The sequence below is a fragment of the Drepanopeziza brunnea genome (assembly GCF_022702325.1).
Source record: "Drepanopeziza brunnea f. sp. 'multigermtubi' strain 214-2 chromosome Unknown ctg2, whole genome shotgun sequence".
In the NCBI taxonomy this organism is placed as follows: Eukaryota; Fungi; Ascomycota; class Leotiomycetes; order Helotiales; family Drepanopezizaceae; genus Drepanopeziza; species Drepanopeziza brunnea.
This window is the reverse complement of record NW_027094065.1, coordinates 2,736,800-2,759,171: the sequence shown is the minus strand read 5'-3', so window position 1 is coordinate 2,759,171 and position 22,372 is coordinate 2,736,800. Positions and strand designations below refer to the sequence as shown.

Genomic DNA, 22,372 nt, shown 5'->3' with positions numbered 1-22,372 from the left:
AGATATATAGAGAATTCATGCTGAATTGGAAAGTCGTGTCTATTGCTCTGCTCTAGATACAATACGTCCTGGGGTTATGGTGAAGCCAATGACGGGCAAGTCTTTCCATGTCATTATAACTACTACCTGCCAAACCCAAACCATCCCTTCTTCTGTTGGGCGGTTTGTTCCACCGTCTGGCCCTTCGCCGCTACCTCTTGTGCTCCGTTGGTCTCGGGAATCTCGTGGACCTCCCTGCCTGGATACTCGATGTAGTTCCACGCAGCATCGAAGAATAATGGCTTCACGGGGATTGGCTCCAACTTCGGAGGATACGTCACCAGGTTCTTCAGGTCCACATCCTTCGCCGGGTATTGGCTTAATCTTTCGACCAGGGGTTGTCGACTCGCTGAGTCGTCGGAGTTTTGGGATGCGGCGAGGTTGGAAAGTTCGACGAGCGCGCGATAATGTTGAAGCTCGCCATCAAGAAGGGTCTTCAGGAAGTGCACTTCTGAAGGGAATATGGCGATATTTGGGGGTGACGAGTCAGATGTGTCCATTTGGGAGGAGATTTGGGAGTGTGCGGCATCACACTTTTCAGATGCACGAGCAAGGAGAGCGAGAGCATTCTTGGGATTGGAGAGGAGAGCGTGGGAGCGGGCTAAGGTCAGACACCTACAAGCAAGATTGTCAGCTCGCGCGGTTTGAGTTTTGGCTTACATGATACTTACTTGAGTGCAGAGAAATACCCATATTTTGCGTCCAGCTCCTCAAGAAACGAGGCATCGGCTGCAACTCCAGGGAGCTCTTTGATGGAGTCCAGACTTTGCAGAATGGAATCATAAAGAGCGGCTTTTTCGCGTGAGCGAGCAAGCTTGCGTCCAGTCCCTTCCACCAGTGCAACCTTTGCCTTCTTCTTTTTACTATGCTGGACCATGGGTTTGTCGATCACGGCTCCATCTTGCTCTCCAACTAACACTCTGTTTCGTCCTATTCGCCAACTGACCATTTCGTAGCTGACTGCTGTCCTGGTGATTTGTAAACTCTGCATACGCTTATCTCCTTGTCCAACTCCTTCTCCAGCCAGTTCATCGATTGCATGCTTAGTCGCATCCACTGCATCTTGACTTGCGATGAGAATCTCGTCATAAGCAGAAGCCTTCCCCTTGGCTTGTGCAGCTGTCACCGATGCCAGTGTCTGAGTCAATTTTTCTGCTGCACTGTTTACTGAAGCCAGAGCCGTAGCGATTGCAGCGTCTTCCAGGTCGACCGTTCGAGACCTCCATGTTATCGATTTCGGGATGGTACCAGCCGCCGCAGTTGCGGCCCTGGCCCTAGTCGGTTGGTCATTCAATACGTCTGCATCAAGCTTCTCTACTTGCGAAACCAACCTGCTGTCATGACGCGGGAAGAACTTCCGTGCAATATTAGGTATAGCTACTGTGCGAGGCAATTTCATCTGGTATGCTCCGTATCGTATGCTTGGGTCAACTGGATCCGACAGTAGATCCTTGAACATATCGCTCTTTGTAGACGTAGCCAACGCACTGTAAATGATCCTAGCTTCAGAGTAGCTCTCCACACAAGGCTCCCACTTCTGCCTCTCGAATTCCCGGGTCCCAGAGAGCATCGCCGCGTACGCACGTGCTTCGAGAACATCCTCGTCGACAGCACCGGTGGTCTCATTGTCCGTAAGAAGTTGGTATAACGTGCTGGCATATTTGGTAGCTTTATGAAGCCGTGAGATTATGTGCGATCGAGTTGAGCCAGTGATCCCCTTCTTGTCCGCAGAATGGATCTCCCTCATGGACATGGCATGTGCCCACGCGCGCTCTGCCGTGAGCAACAACAGGTTTACGAACCTTCGAATACATTAGCATGAACTCAAGTCGAACCAAGTCGAAATCAAAGGCTACCGTCCAAACCTACTCCTTGTTGCGCCCAATATCTTCAGCAGTCACCGGGGCCTTGCTGGAATACTTCGCGCGGGGTTTTGTCGCAATCCCCAGCTTCGTGCGCAGGTTATGGATCCGGTTTGACAATAGCGTGCGGTACTTTGCATAGTCGCCAAAGAGCTTTGCATTGTCGCGCCCTGACACGACAAATTTGGTGACCTCCATCTCTGCTGCGCTGTGCTGCCGGGTCAGTTGTCCAGGAACTTGCGAAATGTGAAGTGTGAAGTGTGCTTGGTGGGGTCCGGAAAGACAGGGTCATTCGAAAATACGCTAAGATCGTCCTCCTCCGGCTTTGATCTTTGCCTCCTGGCTCCTGTCCAGATTCCAGCATTCTGATCCTCATCCCCTCTCGCCATCCGATTCTAAGCTTCTTGAAGCTGAAGCATGTCCTTTGGTATTATATATTCCAATTTTCTACTGTATAAGGCTGCGTGGCTAACGTCTGGTCAACTAACATAGATTCCTCAGACACGCTTGAGACCAGCAGTTGACCTCCTCCTCCGACATTATAGATCTGGGTCTTCGGTCAACGTCTTCCGGCGCGGATAGGGCATGCTTGAGCGTACGGCAGGATGTCTAGAGTCAGGCAGTATGCGGCGCCTCCTGCCAGCCTCCAGGAAAACATTGCAGAGTCGCAGAACTCTCCATTCATCATTCTGGAGCCACGGGGCTATCGACCTTGAGATGTCACCGTTGTGGACTGCTTTGGTTCGGATGGTAGAACCTGCAGATCAGGAGCCAGAGAGAGATGTGCAGCCTCGACGATCGACCATGGCGCAGACTGGGACGTTACTGGAATTTTTGTACCCAAGCGGTACCATGAATATCCTGCGGCAGTACTCGGGCTGGGGAGCTGATAGTCAAGGTGGAAGGTTGGTCAGGAACAATCTGGACAGAATTGGCTACCGACAATACTCTTCATTTGCGAAAGATTCCAATACAGACATGACAGAAACCGCTGCTGAGACTGAAGCTGTCGCAGATAATGTCCTGTCAGCTGCCGACAATGCTAGCATGAAGAGGCTTTACGAAAGACTGGGTCTTGAAAAGAACTATGACTTTGAAGAAGCCTGGCGACAATATTCTTTGCTGGAACTTGAATCAGAGCAGGGTCCTCTCCGTATGCAGCTGATACGATACCTCTCGCCTTCGGAGCGTATCGTCGATGCAGAGCGGATAATAAAGCTGTTCGAGCTGTTGGATCCCGAAGAGAGGACTCCTATAGCCTATAGGCTCACGATACGATCTTACCTTAGATTGAGAAATCTTGCGGACGCGATGACCTTGCATGAGACTGGCTTGAAAACTCTGGCTATCCCAGCAGGATCAGAGGAACTTCTTGCATATCTAGTGAAGAATTCCTCCTGGTCACGAGCGTTCTCCATTTGGCAACAAGTTCAGGATTTCAGAGATCGTCCAGGAGTCAAGGTTAGCTACAATATCTTCGAAGTGCTCGACCAAGACCCCTCCCTCTCTAGTCAGGCACTTGATCTAGCAGAATATGCAAACAGAAGAATCGGCAATGCTCCTCCCGAAAAATCAGAGGAATTTTTGAGTCTCATAAATTTTGCGTCCAGGATTGTCCGACGAGCTCTGCTAAACTCTCAAACGTTTAATCCGAACAAATTCATGGCTCTTTTGATTGTCCTCCAAAACTGGAAGCTGGCTACTCCTATGCTCTACGACCAAGCTATCGACTTGCTGATCAATCTCCAAGAGACGAAGCTTGCGGTCAGGTGTTATCGACAGGCTCGGAAAGAAAACGACGTCAACTGGAATCGTCCGACTCTGCACAAATTACTCAAGATATTCTGCGTCCATCACAGTATCATCGGCATGCAAGCTGTCCTGGACGATTTTTTTCGGATCTACTCGAGCCCCACTCGCTTGGCCTACAAGATGTGCATGAGTGAATTTGCCGCCCAAGGCGATGCCCAGACTGTTCATGCTCTCTTTGACCAATTGTGTGAGAAATCAGCGGAGAAGAAGAAGCTTAATCCGAAGACGAAGACGCTTCTGCAAGTCGACGACCTGGCACCAGTCCTTCATGTGCACGCCAAACGTGGTGAGGTGCAAGAGGTGGTCAGATTCTTTCGATCAATCAAAAGTGTCTATGGTTTTGAACCAAGTCTCCTGTGCTGGAACATCTTGATCAGTGCCTACGGCAAGATTCGCGATACGGACCGCGCATATGCATGCTTTGAGAAGCTACTCGATGATGAGACACTTCAACCAGATGACTATACATTCGGCACAATGATGGGTATCTGTACAACTCGGGGTGATGTGGACCGTGTCATCGGACTGTATAAACTCGCTGAGCAATTGCAAGTACAAAGAAGTGCTGCAATGATTGATACCTTAGTGCTGTCCCACATTCGAGATGGTGATATCGACAAAGCTGAAACCATTTGCGAAGAAGCGGCCGGAATGGAGCTGAAAGGATCCCGGACACGAATGTGGAACCAACTTCTCGTCGCGTATGCTATGCAGCGAGATCTGGTCACCGTGAACCGATTGCTGCAACGCATGTCACAATTAGGTGTCGACTACGACGGATACACATATTCGGCCTTGATGCAAGCTTTATGTGTGGTCAGGCAACCCGACCGAGCCTATAGCATTCTGACAAATGTCATGCCGCAGGCTGGAATCAGTTCAACCCCCTTTCACTACGCCATTGTCATGGGAGGATTTCTTGCAACAGGTGAACTTCACAAAGTTTTTGACCTCTCGAATAGAATGGTCAAGCGCAAGATGAGAGCCAGTGCAAGTTCAAAGCTGTTCGAATTGCAAGCTCAGGTCGTTGAGGATGAACGGTTGATGGAGGAAGGGCAAGCGTCAGAAATGATCGGCCGGGCATTGGAAATGTTTCAGGGAGCAATTGCCGCAATAGATCCCCAGGACATTTCAGACACCACTAGAAAAGGCGCTGGGAATGTGCCGGTGGATATTGCGTACCCGACAATGTTCTACCGCTACATCATATTCGTTGTTGGTCAATACTCCGAATTTTCAACCGTCGATAAGCTTTACGATGCGTTCAAGAGAATTCTCCCAGGATACCGTCAAACCGTCCCACTCGAAATTCTATACCCCATGATGGAAGCAAAGTTGGTGGAGAGGGACCATGACGCTATTCAGCGATTCTGGGAACTCGCATTGGCCCAGGCGAAAGGGGCTGGTACACCCCTAGTCAACTCCGGCAACTTGCCAGAAGACCATCTGACCGAGGTTCGATCTGAAAAGATTCTTCCAGCACGGCAGCTAGATCTAGTAAGGCATCTCACAGTCTACCTAAAATCGCTTAATATCCAGATGAAGTCCGACGTCATGACGCAAACAGTGAACGGCTTACTGGAAGATGGTTTTCTCTTGGACAACCATAACTGGAACTCCTACATCGAGCTCCTGGCCCGTAGACACGCATACAAACTCGCATTCGAACTTTGTGAGACTCACTTGATGGACGGCTGGACTGGCTGGGCTCGAATACGATGGTCTCTTCCAGAGCGAAACCGTCTGCCCCTCGACCTGCGTAACACGAGGAAGAAACCTAGACATCTGCGACCGAAGTACCTCACCATCCTGTATCTTGCACGAGGATACCTCGAGCTTCAGTCGATGGCTGCAGAGTCGACGGCTGACGAAACGCTCCTCAATTATCTGGAGACTAATTGCCCGAGGGTTGTGAGAGCCATCACGACGATGCAACGAGTCGACGATTACCTTGAGCGGACTGTACTTAGAAATTTTTGAAGTGTTTGTACAACGTGTATACTTGAGTGTAGGCTCTGTACCATAGCACATCTCGCTGCCATAGAAAGCTCTTTTTCGGGAAAAGAATTCAACTACATCTCTAATTGTTCAAATTGACGCTCAATGTGAGATTCTCGAATAGTAATGTAAAGTAAACAAAGGATCTCGCTAAATGAAATATTACGGCCCATGCTCTGACGAGGCGCCCCGGCACTTCCCGTGACTGGGCGCAACAAGTGAGTGGGGTGGTCTCTGCTCTATCACCTAATTATCCAATCGGGTGGGTCTCGGCGAGTCAGATAGGGCAAGCCCCGCCTACAAGTAATTTGAATATATATCTTATTGAGACTCGCTCGCTCATTGTGAGATATCCGGAATGGTGTAGTGGCTAGCATTTCTGCCTCTCAATGATCCAAGTGATCGGCGTGAACGCAGGAGACCGGGGTTCAATTCCCCGTTCCGGAAACAAAAATTATTCTTTTGTTTTTTGCCCATTTTTTTTGGTGCATGATTTTAACAAGGCCTGAAACATTTATAGAATGAACGGTTCCTGATAATTTTCTCGCTTTACTGAATCGTTTCTGGTCAAATTTTACCGTGCGCACTTCAGTTGTCTTGTCCTTAATCGTCGGCTAGTCTGAAAGGATGATAAGAGGCCTACCTAAGCGAGCCGACGATTACGGTATATCGTCCTCTTCCTCGTCCAACTCGCCCTGTCCCAAACCACCTCAGGATCACCTCTCCCGGAACCCTCTGAAGATCCTCTACCTACCCAATCGCCCTCCCAACTTTTATCAAGTCTATCATCCTCATACTGGTAATGCCCAAATTCGCGACGCTCCCCATGGCCCACATGGCCGCCGCGCTCGCATCTTTGCTATAACTCAGATGATCGGCCGTAACCTTCGCACCGCCCTTACATATATCATCGCCCGCGTGGCACACGGTCATCACCCTGCTACCGTCCACCCCACTGATCGCAGTCCCGTTCTGAGGGTCCCCGAACATCACGATGCTGGTTATGCGTGAGGTCGTCGTGTTTGGAAGAGAGGAGGTTGCGAGGTGCACGAGCTGTGCGCCTTGGGAGTAGCCGGAGACGAGGAGAGGCGTCGTGGGACAGGCAAGCAGGGTGGAGTTGATCAGGGAGGCCCTGGAGCTTGTAAGCGTACTGTAGTCCGTCCTGAGTGGCTTCGGCTTTGGGATGAGGACGTACATCTTCGCAGCACCTTTCTGTGAACCCCCGGCGAAAAAGCCAGCGGGTTGAGCTTCGTAGTCCACGCCTTGGATGGCGAGTTGGTTCGTGCCGTTCATATACTCTCCAATAGCAGCGAAGAACGCTGGACCCGCGAGGAAGCCGACATTGCCTATTATTCATATATATATCATCAAATCGAGCCTCACAAGTCTACCCCCACTCCCCGGATTCTCCCTTGAGAAAGGCGACCTACCGGGCTCATTCGTCCCCCTCGCAAAGATTACGCTCATCCTCGGACAGATGGTCTGGTTCGTCTTCTTGTTCCTCAGACTGGGCATCGGTCAACCAAGATTCCCACATAAGATTATCTAGCTTGCTCGTTATTACTTACCCATTCTGATAGATCACGCTCCCGTGATCGCCGAGGAATGCCCCCAATCCGCTCGCCAGACTTGAGTTCGCGCCCAGCACTCCCCTTATCACATCCCCGATGTCGTTCCCGCCGCCAAGGTCTTTCAGGCTGAATGAACGATCCGCTTGCACAGAAGCAGGAATAGAAAAGATGATTACTACACTGGCAATTACAAGAAGCAAGTTTAGAGGGAAGGTCATGGCGAGGAGGTTCCGGCCTCAGCAAGTTCGTATATGTGAAATGTTCGCGTCGTCAGGATCGCAGCTTGTGGTCTGGTAGCAGGTACAAGACGGCGTTGTGATGGTAGAGGAGATGCTTGAAACGCGGGATCCAAACACTTCAAGCTTCAGGCACACGTCAGAATCTGCCAGCGCTGGCTGTTGATAATTATGAGCGTCTGCTTTTGGGAGCCAGTCGCTGCGTGGCTGCGTGTTTGAAGATGAACACATACAGTGCATCTGGAGTTTCAAAAATCATGATCGAAACGCCATGATCGAGATGCGAAAGCATGAGCAGTACCGGAGCAGGTAACAAACACATCAAGAGAAAATAAGAGGTGATATTCTAATATTAAGAATACCTGGTGCAATGCCCGAGTCAGATAGCGAATAAGTACACTGAAATCACGCTAATAAATACCAATAGTGCGGTACACTCGGCGCAGAAGGTGACTGCACCAACGGCAGTTGCGTATGTATGCTAGATTATATCGTCGTCTTTACATCTTCTTGTCCGTGCGCACGACTCGAAAATTCGAACAAGATGGTATCAGATGGCTCATGTGCACTCTTGGACGGAATTTTAAGCACTCAACTTTGATGGGAAGGGACTATTAGAATTCTGCGGGGTATATGCATTAAGATGTTGTCTAATATATCGTTGTGCGAATAATAGCGATAATGAAAGCCACTTCTGAGATTCATCCACAATTATCCTATGCTCCATGCTCCGAACCGGGTATTCCCTAAAACAATTTACTCCTGCAAAAACTCATACTAATCTACGCCATCTTGCAAGCTCTTCATCTCAACGCCAAGATCCCTCAACTTCTTTGCAAGTAGCCCGGAGACCAATCTGCTATCAGGTGACCCCATGAGGAAATTGCCTCTGTAACCAGCATCTCCTTTGTTTAGTCTGTCATAATCTCCGTCGATACCAGTGAATTCACTATTCCATGACATAGACCTAGAGCTTCTTGACATCGGCGCCTGACTGCTCCTGCTAGAAGATGGCGACTGAACGTCCGTGGGCCTTTCAGAAACAGCATCATTGTCCATGCGTGCAGACTTAGCCACTAGGCTGAATGGGATGGGTTGAACGGGCTTAGTACTCGAGCTTCGACCAAAGTCGAGTGGCGATCCGCTACTGAACCCATCCTCCATCGACGACGTGATCCCAACCATCGGATTGAACGCTTTCGCCGGAGGACCCAGGGGGGACCCCGAACTTCGTCTTCGATATGCCTTCTCGGCTGCAAGACTGGCGCCTGCACCTCCACTAAGTGCGAGGCTAAGAGTAAAGTCCCGACCAGGCTTGTATGTACTGAAGCGTGGTTCGGGTAAGGAGAGCTCATTCCGTAGCTTCTCCTTTCCGTCTGGTACACGATTGGCGAAAACAACTCTAATGCTTTTGTAGAGATAAAACCGTCCACGAGAGGGCGAACATATGTGCAAATGTATTAAATAGCGTAAAATAGGACGGTCTAGTGGATTTGACGACGTTTGCGGTATGGCAGGAACAGGCGTATCAACGATGGGGCCAGCTGAGTAGCTTCGTTGGCGAATGAACGTTTTGGTGCCTGGTTCCATGCCAGCGAGGTCGTAGGGGACGAGAAATAGCTTGACAGCCGTTTTGTTTGGGTTCTTGATGATAATTTGCAACTGACCCTTTTCGGGAATTCTGTAGCTGCCTCTAGGAGGTGCTCTAGGCGATGTCGATCTCCGTTTGAACTTCCCAGCTCGGCGAATCTCACGCTCTGTAAGCTGGGGTGTAGTCAGGTCATCAGTCATCTCAATGTCCCCTTCCAAGGTGCGGGTCAGATTGGTGCCGCGCTTCCTCTTACTATCTCGAGCCTCATCCGAGTTCGGCAGGCTGTTTTCGAGATCAATTTGACCAACGTACGGACTGGGTCCATCCTCATGTTTGCCTGTACGACCATGGCTCGTACTTTCATAGCTGTAGAATACAGCAGGGAAAGGCACGGTCACATGAGCTGGGCAGCGAAGACTCGACTTGCACTTACCAAGACCCAAAACACCAATCTGGGCAACGAAGTCCAGGGGTTTGGAAGGGGTCGTTGACATTCGCCCACGGATAATGCTCTCTTCGTACGAACCGACCATCGATGCATGGTGAAGTGGCGAGCTATCTGACGTGTACGATGGCCTTCTCGGTATTTGTGGAGAAGGAGTAGAATGCAGCATATTATTAAATGTAAATGATCGTCTCGGCTGGTGGGCTTGGTAAGGAGATGTGTTGTCACGCCGGAGATGTGGCAAGGCTCGATTAAAGGTTGATGATGTTGGTACCGAAGACGTAGAATGGACCGAATGCGAAGCTTGTAGGGTGTGTCGTCTAGAATGTCTCGGCGAAGATGGAGTGATATCTATCGGGTCCAGTCCCGCTATCAAATCATCGTTGCTTTCCGATTGTACAAGGGGACTCGTAGGAGGCTTCAATATGAAGCTGGATGAGTATGACGAGGACAAAGAAGGAGCTCGAGATTGTCCCGTATCACAGCTGCCACCTGGTGGAGAGCGCGGATCAAGTGGGAAGTGGGAGAAAAATCGAAGCGGCGAAGATACGACCCAAGGGAATTGTCCAGAGCTGCTCAGTGTTGAAGATGGTTGTAATCTGTCCGGGAGACCAGATCCTTCTGTAAAATCACCACTATGCAACGCCGACCTGGGCCGCTCGATCTGTAGCCCAATTTGATTCCTCTCTTTCTCGAGTGTAGAAGGCCGCTTCGCTTCTGGAATTTCAGGAGAGGGGAGTAACGGTGAGGAATTCGAGGCAACGGGCGAGGGCTTTCGTGAAGTTTCCTCGTATTCGTGGATGAGAGATCCAAGCTACAAGTGACAGTCAGCACATGAATTCAAGGGGGTGAAAAGAGGAAGCAGATCCGTACATTAAGATTTGGCAACCAAGTAGGACTCTGTCCCTGATTCAATCGTTCAATGAGGTCGGCTCTATCGGACGTTCCTTGGGCGGGGAATTTGAAGCCCGGATTCAGGCCGCCTGACGGAAGCTCTCGTTCGTCCGGAATATCTGGCACAGGTCCTTCACATAATTCTGTCCTGATACTCTCTTCCGAGACCTTCCTCTCCATCAAAATTCCACTATCGGGTGATTTCGACCGTCGAATGGTACGTTTGGCAGGAGGAGGGGATCCTCGGCAGGCCCGGAAGTCGTCCTGAAAGATGGGCATTCTGACTGAACACTCTTCACGCCGCTCCTCTTTCCGTCATAGGTACATCGTAGTGGAGTTGGAAGGTTGGAGAGGGAGGAGGGCTGAGGATTGCAACCAGAGGTTGGTCTAGATCTTGTGAAGTGGGGGGCGGCAGAGGCGGACAGTTCTTTGTGCTCATGCTCATGCTCATGCAGCAGAATAAGACATAAATGGCTCCGTGTGTACAATGATGACGGCCAATGCGGGTGAGAGAATGTCGGTGAGAAAAGGGGAGGAGAAGAGATGAGGAGAGAAAGGCTGGAGGGAGATTGGAAGCAGCATGCGAGGAGGATCAAGTTGTCGGTGTACGGAGTACCGGTACTGTACCCCCACCGGGATGTTTCTCCGATCGAGCAACCGAATTTTCCCCGGGTTTAGTCGGGGCTGACAAGGATGGATTTTTGTACTTTGTACCGCCGCCATTTTCTTTCGACCTCCGTATTCCTCTCCAACACAATTGCACTTCTGCGGTATCCCAGCTTCTCAGAAAACTATGGCACCCAAACGACCAGCAGACGATAGCGCAGCAGACCCCAAGCCCAAGAAGCATCGCCCGGGCTTTAAAGTCGGACCGGATAACTTGCCAGACGGAATTCATAGAAGAAAAGGTACGCCTACGCGTCCGAGACAGCACAACCCAATACTAATCTGCCTGCAGTAATCAAGATAAAAAAAGATCTCATCCAGAAAGCCAAGATCAAGAAGTCCTACGCCAAAATCAAAGCGCAGACCGACCTGCCCCCGACCAAAGTTCCCACCGAGCAAGAGCCCATCGAGCCCGCCTCTCAAGAACTGCATCCCGATCGGCAGGCTATGCTTGACGCCCCTGATACCTTGCCCCAAAACTCGAATTCGAATCGCGAGTCTTATTCGCAGCGGCCGCGGCAGGGAAGGGCAAAAAAGCCGGGCTATTTCGAGAAAGAGCAGGAGTTTGCGGCGCGCAAGAGGGCAGAGGGCGAGGAAAGGAGAGCAGAGTACGAGAAGAATCAGCGGGAGAGGAAGGAGAAGATTGAAGAGAGGGAGAGGTTCAGACGGACAATGGCGAAGGCGAGGACTGGCGGGAAGAACGGGCAGAGGAAATTAGGAAAAGAGAGTCAGGTGCTGCTGGAAAAGGTGAAGAGGATGGTTGGGAGCTGAGGTGTACAAGCATATGATACTGGATCGCTGTCATACGTCGGGAAATACCCGGTCGTTACAACGCATGTAGGAAGACATGAAGGGGAGACTGGAGTAACACTGGTAAGTGCTCTCTGGGATGCATCAAATTACCATAGGGCTGACTGGCGATGGGTCAAGCTTTGGGTGTAAAGCCTACTGTCTGAATGACCGGCTGCCAGTCACAGGAAAGGATAACACGAAATGGCACTTTCGGCTTCTTCGTATGCGGTTGGTATTTGATGATACTCGAAGCTGACACAATATACATTTAGCTCAACGATACCGGTTCTGCACATAGCAAGAGTCCTAGCGACAAAGGTGACATAACTGTCGGCAACTCTCGTAGTGATAATACAGCAAAAATGAGCACACTCTCTACGTGTCTTCGCGGAACTCCCACTCACACGCCCAAGAGCTTCGGGGCCGCCTCGAGGATTATCTTCTCAACGCCGAGGTCCTTGATTGAACTGTCAATGCTGGCTTCTTCGGCCGTAGTCTCCTGAATCATCGACTCCATCTCTGCCATCTCGCTACTCAATTTCAACCTCTGTTTGTCGACTTCTGCAAGATCATGACCTGTCTTGGTTCTTTTCGCCTTGGTTGACCCTAATCTTCTCGAAATTTCATCGCTCTTTACTTGAAGATTTGAGAGTTTAGTTTCCTTTTCTTTGATCTTCTCAAGAATACTGTTCTCTGTAAAAACGTGAGGAGCATTGGCCAATGACACTCGTGGAGGCGGAAGCGAAGGATCGCGCTTGCCGGCTTTTCTCCAGAGGTGGCCTGGAAGAGCGGGCTAAGGAGTAGAAGTCAAAAAATAACCTGGATGTGATCAAAACTTTGGGTACTTACCTCTCCATTTGGTCCTAGGATTGGGCTGACGTGGCTGCTGACTCTCGATTGCGTAATGAAGGGGACATCGTCGTCGGAGTCGACATACTTTTCCGAGGAAGACAGATGAATCCTCTTCCGCTTTTTAATTCCCTCGACGGCCGCATCTCTTACTAGCCGCCTTGAATTTCTTCTGTCCTTCATCTCAGCTCCATCCCCATTCTCTCCCACCTTCTTTCTATACGCAGCACGAGTATTTCCGAACCAGTTCTTGCAAATCAGTAGTATTATTGGCACTTTTGGGGCCTACTAACCAATACTTGACGATGTGTTGTGCCTGAATTCGCAGCAATCCGATCCCGATTTCCTCGATCTGGGTTCAAGCTATTCTCTGCCTCTTGCTCCAAGCTTGCTTTCTGCTCATCCGTGAATCTGAAGGGTTTCCACGACTCCGACTTCTTCTGGAACGGGATGTCGTTCGTAGCATTTGGTGTGCTTAAACTTTCTGGTGGTATTGCCGATCTCTCTGCGTTTCCGGCTGCCGACTTCGTCATGTCCAAACCTGAGCCGAATTCCTTAGTACCTGCGATAGTTCTGGCCTAGTAGCTTCTGCAAGAGCCGGCTGACCGAAAGACCGATGTTTGGCGCTCTAGCTCTTCCGAGATGAGAGACCGCCATAGGTCTCTGTTGGTAATCTCCTCTATGCTTTTCTCCTTCGTCTTCGTACAACGAGCCTTCCTAATTTGGATGAGGCAAGCGCGGTGGTCTGGTGTCCAGTACACGCGATTCTCGGCCGAAATTTTCTCATGATTTTGAAGCTCTTCTTCATCCTGTCCGAATCTGAATGGGGATCCCCCTCTTCGACTCGTGACTTTGGCGTCCCATGGGGCTGTCTGGAAATGCTTATTGACTGAGACTGGGACGACTGCGAGGCTTGAGGTTGCGAAGGTTGATTAGAATTGACAGTTGGGAAAGGCTGGGCTACCTGAGTAGGGACTGGCAGTGCAGGTGACGGTAGCGGTGGTGGCGGTGGTAGCGGTGCGGCATTCATCTTGAAGTGACCGCCGATGGTGACGAGGTGAGACTTGAGCGGTAATTTCCACGATAGTATCAACAAGACGAGAGCTTGCTGTGGCTATCGCTATCGCTGTCACTGTCGCTGTCGCTGTCGCTGACTTCAGCCCGGAAGGGTTGAGTTGATATGAAGTTTCAAGGTCGTGGTTGAAGATGAGGCGTATCTCTTTTTCTTTCATTTGCGGCAGGTGCGCTAGTCTTCCTGTGCGTTCACGTGTGTTCACGTGTTCGAGAGATAAGTGGGACTCAGCCGGGTAGATCAGGATGTGGACGAGGCAATAATGCCATCGTCCTCTTGCTTTCATTCGATTCAAGAAAAGACCCGCGCGTTGGCTGGCTCGAGATGCGGAATGTAACACAAAAATGTTGGATCTATCTAAAGTACCTCACCTTCAAATTACAATCCCACCAAGCTACAGCCACTATAGGCTATAGTAGCTAGCTACTTTGCCGAGGACTTCCTCCTCCTCTCCGCCTTGGCCAGATTTGCCGCATAGTCAGCCAGCTCCCTTCGCAGTGTCTTCTTCTCCTCCAAGCTCACACCATCCAGCTTGCCCACCTTGCCGTCACCGTCGGCGTCTGGGAAGTAGTCGTGTATCGACGCCTTCCAATGGCCTGTGGCGTGTGTGGTGGCACGTTTCTTGACGGGCCTGCCTAGCCGGAGACGCTCCTCGCCGTCCAGGTCGTGGTCATCGTCCTCGCGCGCCCGCTTGAGGGGCGACACCTATCTGTGGTCAGCCGTGATCGTCGAGCAGCCAGACTCAGATTCCTACCTCAATACCAGCTCGGGCCTTGGCCAAGTTCTCAGCCTGCAACATCAGAGTCTTCTTCTCTTTGGGGCTTATCGGCTCTGGTAGAGCTCCACCGGTACTGTCCGAGGTTGCTACCCGCTAAAGTCAGTATAGAAGAGATACACATATAAGGAGCTTCACGGACCTTTTAATCTCCGATCTCTCTTATGCTGGTCCGCTGATTCGATCCTGGCAATCTTCTGGATCAACTCACTCCTTTGACCACGGATCCGGGCCTTTTCTTCCCAGTTGACTTCCCCCAGCTCCCGCATAAGCAACCCCTCGAGTTCCTTTCTGAGCCCTACCAATGCCGAGTCCTCTCTACTAGACCTCGTCCTGGAATGTAACCTCTGGCTCTCGTCATGATCTGCCACCAGCTTCCTGAGACGCTGTTGATCTTGTTGCTCCCTCGTCTGCGGCCGCATGAATTCACTTCCCGCTCTCCCCAGGACTCCAGGACTACCAAAGGGATTGTTGGCGCTGTCATGGAAGAGCGGCGTCTCACTGTCGCTGCCATTTGTATCATCTTCTTCGAAGAGAGCATCTATTGAGTTCGTATAGGAAGAAGCTCGTGTCGACTGAGATGGGTTTGAGTGAATTGGAGTCATGGGAGCTGGTGTTGAAGGTGCAGATGAAACTCGGGAAGCAGCAAGGCGAGCTCGATGTGGGGGTTCGACCTGTATTCTGCTCCGCTTGATCTCCTGGCGGAGTTGAACTCGAAGGCTCTTTTTGTTAGGCATGGTTTGTGCTGGCTTGCTTTTGGTTTTAAGAATAAAGTTGATGGTGTTGTGCTATTGTTCAGATCGGGACAAGGAAATAAAGTAGAGATAGCTGGCGGCGGCCGTTGGTAGGGTCGCATTCTTTCTCAGAAAAGTAAATTGAATAGAGTCTCTCCGTAGTTTTCTGAAATACTGATTAGAGAGTGGCTTAAGGGTGAAGATGAACGACCTGTTTAGTCCTAGTGTATAGCGTTGAAAACTCACCCCCCCGGAAAGACATCACAGCATATAAATAGATGACAACAGTAAGTTCTAACGACAATAATCTTTACCACTAGAGAGATACATTATCATTACAAGCTGCGAGCTTCTGGCAAGCAACTGGACAAGACTATGTTTTTTCCAAGACTAGGATGCCGGCTTTGTTTTCATTCAGATTATAGTTTCGGCTAATTTGTGAAGCCGCGCCTTAAAAAAAAAGGGGGGGGGGGGGGGGGGGCTTGCTTGACTCTCTAGCAGAGTCGCGCACCTCCCAGCTACAGGTTCCTAGGAAGCGGTTGCAACCAGCTCATGATACAAAAAGGAGCCAGTCAGCCAGCAGAACGAGAATAGTAAATGGGTATCTCTCTGTCGCCATTCGACGCCCACTGTGGCCCCTCAGTATGTGTCTATCACTCTTTTCCACGTGCCCCAGGAGGGGTCTTGTAGAATACGGGAAGCAAGTATACAGAGAGGCGGGGGTAGTAAGTGAGCACGCAAGCACGCACGCAAGCAAGCAAGTAGCATGAGCCGTAACTCATTCATTCATTCAGTCATTCATTCATTCCTTCATCTCAGCTTTGGAAACCCGAGAGGAAGACGAACGGACGGACGGACGGACGGACGGCTTCTCGCTGGTCGACTGGCTACCACCACCTAACACAAATCAACTAACTTACTTTGTAAGTGTAAATATATATAATATATATCTATAGAAACCCCTACTACCCGCAGCTCGCTGGTAGTTCCTCCATCTCATCTCATCTCATCTCATCGACTTTGCCTTTAACTGTAGACTAGACCACAACATCCAGAGAGCAGAGAGCAGAGTGCGAGAGGGAGAGGGAGAGGGAGAGTACGGAGACAATGGAGGAGTAGAAGGAAGAGGGAAGAAGAAGAAGACGACGACGAAGAAGCAAACACTCTTCGCAGAAGCCATGGCCAAAACAAAAGGGGGGGGGGGGGGGGGGGGGGGGGATTTTCCTTTTATATATATTAGACTACTACGACGTTTTGATGGATGAATCGGGCATACGGTGGATCTTCATTGCCCTTACTTTGCTGTCGTTGTTGATTGGTAAGAAGGGGTGGGTGGGTAACGGGAAAAAGTCCCGAGGAGCAGATTGGGTAGAGGAAGGAGAGCGGATCTTCCGTGCAGTGCAGCTTCTCCCGAAGAAGGTATTAGAATCATGCTGTAGTAGCAATAAAACGCACTGGTAGCTATTTCGTGCCACGTCACTTACTCATCTAGTTCCCTTACGCTCAGTTGAAGCTGGTGGTGAAGATCAAACGAGGAAAGTTTTCTCACCACCCAAATTTACATGGTTTATCACCTTACAGTAAGGGCGACGAGGTCGAGGGATCTGGTGGAAATAGTCCATTCATATCATCATCGCCGCTAAAGATATCAATATGTGCTGCAATGATGGTGCCAGTCAAAAGATCCGCCCGTATTCTTCCGATCCACCAGATCAAGGCCAGCGTCCACCCCCGCCACCCATCATGAACATAAATGCGAATTGGACGTCAATCCCCGAGCGTCATACTATAAGTCGGTTACCTCGCCCTTTGAGAGATTCTTTCTCCACTCCCCACCCCCCTTCTCCTTACTCCCCCTTCTCCTACCCATCGAGAAAGCATCGCCCGCAAGAAACAACTGGGATTTGGATATCAAGTCAACTGCTTACAAGCCAGCTCCATGAGGCTGAGAAGGAATAGTCAAAAAGAGTCGTGAACGCCAAGCATATGAGACGGCGCTTAATAATCCAGAGGTAACGCCTGCCGTGGCCGCAAGTGTAAGGCAAAATGTACAAATCGGATGCAGAAAAATTTGCGTCCGAGTCAAAAGAGATGAGGGGATGTTTATTGACCGAAGATCTGGTGGCTGTGCTCGATGATGAACTGCATTGCGATATTCTTGTTGTGCATGTCGGTCATTTCGCGCTCCAGACTGTGGTCTCGCATGATGGTTGGTGCAAAGACAACTGCGAGGTTTTTAGGTGTCATCTACAAGTGGTATTAGCCGAGAAATCGCATGGTTGCCTGTGAATGAGTCCTACCAGATTCTCGCTTTCTCTTGTTGCGACCCGGGACAAGTGGAACATCAAGAATTCAAGACAGTCGCGATGCTTGTCGGGCAGCATACCGAAAGTCTTCTTCAAGTGCGCACATCGCTCATTGGCGTTGTCGATGGCTGGGTCATGTTAGCTCATCAAATGTTGGGCGGAACGGGTCAGAACATACTGATTGATTCCAGAATCCGGTCGTAAACATCGAAGGTCAAGAGAGGCGTTGGAAGTTTCCTGAAGTACTGTTTGAGAACACTGGTGACGGCAGTAATATCCAATTCGGGGTCGGAGACATCGAAGTCATCCGTCCGTTCAAATCCTTCCTGCACGATCTTGACTTGTCCGCTACCTCCGGTTTTTCGGTAAATTCCCTCGGCATCCATTCCACGCAACTCAACTTCTTCAATGCAGCGAGTCACGACGCTAGGAATCTGTCGACGTTCGTAATCGGCCCGTTCCACTAGTTCCGACCCGAACAGTGTAGAAGGAGGCTCGGCGGCGGGAATGTTGTCATTTGACACGGATTTGGGCATGGTATTTGACTTCTTGAACAGACCAAAGCCACCTTGTCTAGAAGGATCGTTGGAAGTCGACCTCGGAAGACTGCCAGATGATCCCCCGGCGGTCTCAACAGCCTGGACAGTCATGTTGTAAGGTAGCCCAATACTGTCGCCGGTCTGACCCTGCCAGTTTTGCGATCGTTCCTGTTGCACGGAGGCGAATGCGCCCTTGAAACCTTTGGTAACACCCTTGGCAACTGTCTGCCCCCCCTTCTTCCAATTGAACTTCTTAGCTTGACCCTTCCGGATGTTGACTACATGGGGTGCCGAGAGAACTGTAGCTGGTTCCATAATTGGATCCTGCTCCATAGCCTGCGGGTAGTAGTTGACGGACCCTGCCGAGCCATGCATAGTTGCTGTGCTACTAGCAGCTGGTCGGAGGCTTGCGTCATCCAAAGGAGCCGAGATACTTGAGGCAATTGACTTGTCTTTGTTATGGTTAGTGTAGATTCCCAAGCCATTCATCAGCGGTCTCGGGCCATCAAAGCCATTGCCGCTTTGTGCCTTGAATCGTTCTTGAATCTGGTGAGTTAGATCATTGTTCATATCTGCAAGCTGGGCATTCTTCGAGGAAAGCTGCTCAAACTCGATCAAAGCTCGATCGCGATCGGCTATAATGTGATTCTTCTCTTCCAAGAGATCATTTCGTTCCTCGTAAAGAGACTCCACAGCACCTGACATGTCATGCTTCAGTTGCTCGAGCTTTTCAACAAAGTCCTTGATACAAGAATCCTCCAGCTCCGGAATATTGATTGGTTCTTCCGAGTCTGTGGCTCGCTCCACGTATCCGGCCAAGACTTCCAGTTGGCGAATCATAATCTCTGTTTGAGAGTCCAAAACCGATACAGTCTTGCGCTTCTCCATCAGCTTCTTGTTCAGAGTGTTCAGGTCTTTCTCGTTAGTGAATTGACGCTCAAGCTCTGCTACCCGTTGTTCCGAGTTCCTAAGTTGTCGTCGCAATAGCGCTGGATCATGAGCGGAGTGAGGAGTGTGGACTGATATTGGACTGCTGATTTGAGCGGCACTCGGATCTTCAGTGATTGGAATTGAGGGCCAGCGCGGCGATTGGCTTGTCCGAGTGGTTTCGCTGAAACTCCGTCCGTGTCCGGATTGACGACCATTGCTGACCTCACTTGCAGTCCTTCCGTGACGAACGGCATTTGAGACACGTCGAAGGATCGACTGGGAGCTTTCCTCTGTTCCACCCAGTATCCGTGCCATATCTTCATCCATTGTGAAGTCCCCGCCAGAGCTCCATCTTGGAAGTGCTGGTGAGGCTGGCTTAACGCTAGCAGAGCTCATCGAATCTTTGGCCAAATGTGGAGAAGTTGCCGGAGGTGCCGGAGGCGCTGGCGGTGCTGGCGGTGCTCTGGGGGTCATGTAGGAGTCGCTGGGCTTTTGTGAAGGAGGAACAGGTCGATTTGGGGCACGGCTTGGGGGCGCGAGGTCGTCCGCTGAAGATTTCCACGACACGGGACCCGAGATCGTTTTACCATTGACGGTTGACGTGAGGCCAGAAGCATCGGAAGACGTCGATGAAGGTGAGCTTTCTGTCTCGGAAGATGAACCAACAGAGCTCATGGTCTTCTTCATCACTCCTTGGGCAATCTCTTTGCGGGGAATCGATCTTCCGGTAGCACCCGAGTCCATTCGCTCGATCTGGACCGGAGGTTTGTTTAATTCTGTAGATCTGCAAGAATCGAATTCCTCAATTGCTCTCGAGTCTTGGGAAGATCGAGGTGTTGGAATCTTTTCGTTGTTAAGCTTTTGTTTCGGTGCATCGGTCTTCGCGGTACTAGCATAAGAATCTGTCCGTGGCGGTAAAGAATATGCCGAACTTGAAGATCGAAGTGTCTTACTACTGTCGCTGAGTTCCGTTGGGGAATTGAGACTCCCTGGAGTGCCAGCCTTCTTCCCCTTCGGAGCTTCTCCTAAGCGAAATTTCTCGCTTGCACTCTGGCTCTTGTTATCGTTGGCATTCGAGGGCTTCGATGAATGCGCCGCATGTTGTACTCGGATATCATCACTACCGATGGCCGGCGATGCCTTCGCAGATGAAGACTTGCCTCCTGCAGCAGCTCTTCGCAGGCTGTCCCTGATGTGAGCCGCCTCGTCTGTGGATGCTTGTCGGCCTCTGTCGTGTAAGGCGATATGTGGTGTATGCGGTGTCGATGAATCTCTCCTTGCTACCTCAGATGGGGCTCTCCCGTTACTCTTGGTCCCAAAGTGGTCCTTCTCGGGTGGCTTATTCTCCTTGCTTCGCATCGCTGGATCGGCCCAACTTTCCGATGTTGCGCGTGGGGACATACTCTGGGCAGGGTTCGGATCCAGGGCAAGTGGAATGAAAAAGCTCTCGCCATCGCCACCGGTGAGGTCTGAAACCTGCGAAACTGCAGAATGTCGATTGCTGCGGTATGTTGTCGTTGGAAGGGTCAACCCTTCTCCAGGTTGTGCATCACTCGAGGGTCGCTCTGGCGACTGCTCACGAGCGCGCCTGGAACTCTTTTGTGACGAAGAGTCATTGCGTGTAGCGCCTGGACGAGTTCTTGGTGACAGCTCAGTCGGAGTCTCTGCGTCCTGGGAGTCAGGGGTTTCATGGTCGGGAGAATAGGAAGTTTCCGGTGCAGCGTTGGGTGGAAGAGCAGGCAAAGATTTATCGACCAGCATTGGTGACAGGTCTTCTTTTTTTAATTTGGCCGCAGCTCTTGATTTTTTCCTGCGCCGTGCCATGAGGGATTCGTGACAGCTCATACAGAATATCCCTTGCGATGTGCGAGCATATCGGAGGTTTTCGATTTTGCGCTTACAGTTTCGACATCGAAAACAAGTCGCGCAGAAAGCCTGGTCACCAGTAAGAATAGCTAGGTCCTCGATTTTATTGCCACAGGCACTGCAGCTATATGTACAGTTATTGCATATGAGGGACCCATCGCCGAGGAGGAGGAGGTTCGCATCGGAGTCGAGTAGGGTTCCGCACGTATTGCATCGAAAGCAATTCAAGTGCCATCGATTGCCAGCTGCAGACTTGTCAGCCATGGTCAACTTTTGAGGTTGGGCCCGCTATGATAGCAATGAGGTGAGGTGGCAGATCAAGGCTTGAAGGCATAAACTCTGGAAAGGCTAGTGATTCACTCACCAAGTTCGAATGCTTTCCCTTCCTCGAGGATCTGTGAATCACGGTCAGTACCATGGCCAGGCGCAAAGACCTCTCTCTCTCTATCCGAGTCAACGTACATCTCCACATCCTTTGCACGGATATGCCACATCTTCCCCGTCCGTCGTGGACTCTGGATAATCGGCCGGCGACTCCATGGTAGATTCTGATCAGGGCGGACCAACACGACGACAGTTCCGTTCCTTCTCCTTCGTGCCTCGCCTGTCCTGTAGCCTCGGGGTGGCCAGCAGCTGTTCCTCCTCGAATACCTGGGCTTTGCAGTAGGGTCAGAACATGGAACGAGACGTAGAGCTGCAATCCCTTGACGTCGGCTGGTTGGAATTCCACGCACGGTCGGGAGAAGCGATAAGTAGGTACGCCAGCAGGTCACGTCGGTCAAGTCAAGGACCGGACGTCGGTCAAGTCAAGGGGCGGAATGGGCGGAATGGACGGTAGGGGGGGGGGGGGATGAATAATTATGCTATAGAGTGGGTATGGTATGGAAGACAAGAACGAGTGATGGATTTGAGATGGTGAGAGCAAACGGAAAAATGAGAAGGACGAGGCGAGACAGACAGACAGACAGACAGAGGGATGGTGTTGGTGGTCGAGGGTTGACGGTTGACGGTTGACGGTTGGTGGTTGGTGGTCGGTAGTGGGAATGAAAGTAGGAGGGTAGGTGTGCGGGAGGGCCAAAGATTCTTAATGCCTCGAATATAGTGGATCACAATATTGCATGCCTCAACACCTTAAACTGAATTCCGCTCTGCATCGCGAAATTTCTGCTGGTGCGTTATCGCACAATAAGCTCACCTGATCCTAGTAATTGGCAGAAGTTCCTTACTGGCAACACTATTCTATTGGTCTATTTGGAATCATCATATTCGCGATGGCAGACCCTTTTTTCACAATATTTCTACGGGAGTAACGAAGCGGAAGCTCTCAACATTCCGAATCTTTGAGAGAGTGGCAAGGGCAGGGGCAGGGATAGGGGTAGGGACTGGGCAACAATG

General features: G+C 50.7%; 7 protein-coding genes across 7 annotated transcripts; 2 read left to right on the top strand and 5 right to left on the bottom strand.

The window, feature by feature from the left end:
• Positions 1 to 122: 122 nt before the first annotated feature.
• L3040_001860 (uncharacterized protein) lies at positions 123 to 2,589 on the bottom strand (the record flags this gene model as incomplete). Its single annotated transcript, XM_066156919.1, has 6 exons — positions 123 to 654; positions 711 to 1,307; positions 1,371 to 1,841; positions 1,909 to 2,137; positions 2,390 to 2,448; positions 2,501 to 2,589. 6 exons carry the CDS (start codon positions 2,587 to 2,589, stop codon positions 123 to 125), a joined length of 1,977 nt encoding a protein of 658 aa, XP_066012924.1.
• A 116-nt stretch (positions 2,590 to 2,705) lies between these two features.
• L3040_001859 (uncharacterized protein) lies at positions 2,706 to 5,693 on the top strand (the record flags this gene model as incomplete). The annotated part of the gene is made up of 1 exon (XM_007289573.1): positions 2,706 to 5,693. The coding sequence occupies one exon, from the start codon at positions 2,706 to 2,708 to the stop codon at positions 5,691 to 5,693; it is 2,988 nt and encodes a 995-aa protein (XP_007289635.1).
• A 661-nt stretch (positions 5,694 to 6,354) lies between these two features.
• On the bottom strand, positions 6,355 to 7,500 carry L3040_001858 (uncharacterized protein; the record flags this gene model as incomplete). Its single annotated transcript, XM_007289574.2, has 5 exons — positions 6,355 to 6,406; positions 6,466 to 6,843; positions 6,907 to 7,057; positions 7,142 to 7,218; positions 7,280 to 7,500. The coding sequence occupies 5 exons, from the start codon at positions 7,498 to 7,500 to the stop codon at positions 6,355 to 6,357; spliced, it is 879 nt and encodes a 292-aa protein (XP_007289636.2).
• A 795-nt stretch (positions 7,501 to 8,295) lies between these two features.
• L3040_001857 (uncharacterized protein) lies at positions 8,296 to 10,727 on the bottom strand (the record flags this gene model as incomplete). The annotated part of the gene is made up of 2 exons (XM_007289575.2): positions 8,296 to 10,368; positions 10,428 to 10,727. 2 exons carry the CDS (start codon positions 10,725 to 10,727, stop codon positions 8,296 to 8,298), a joined length of 2,373 nt encoding a protein of 790 aa, XP_007289637.2.
• A 514-nt stretch (positions 10,728 to 11,241) lies between these two features.
• L3040_001856 (uncharacterized protein) lies at positions 11,242 to 12,056 on the top strand (the record flags this gene model as incomplete). The annotated part of the gene is made up of 4 exons (XM_007289576.2): positions 11,242 to 11,356; positions 11,407 to 11,841; positions 11,896 to 11,987; positions 12,045 to 12,056. 4 exons carry the CDS (start codon positions 11,242 to 11,244, stop codon positions 12,054 to 12,056), a joined length of 654 nt encoding a protein of 217 aa, XP_007289638.2.
• A 250-nt stretch (positions 12,057 to 12,306) lies between these two features.
• On the bottom strand, positions 12,307 to 13,288 carry L3040_001855 (uncharacterized protein; the record flags this gene model as incomplete). Its single annotated transcript, XM_007289577.2, has 3 exons — positions 12,307 to 12,699; positions 12,756 to 13,004; positions 13,049 to 13,288. 3 exons carry the CDS (start codon positions 13,286 to 13,288, stop codon positions 12,307 to 12,309), a joined length of 882 nt encoding a protein of 293 aa, XP_007289639.2.
• Positions 13,289 to 14,250: 962 nt separating this feature from the next.
• L3040_001854 (uncharacterized protein) lies at positions 14,251 to 15,339 on the bottom strand (the record flags this gene model as incomplete). The annotated part of the gene is made up of 3 exons (XM_007289578.1): positions 14,251 to 14,532; positions 14,582 to 14,691; positions 14,745 to 15,339. The coding sequence occupies 3 exons, from the start codon at positions 15,337 to 15,339 to the stop codon at positions 14,251 to 14,253; spliced, it is 987 nt and encodes a 328-aa protein (XP_007289640.1).
• Positions 15,340 to 22,372: the final 7,033 nt, after the last annotated feature.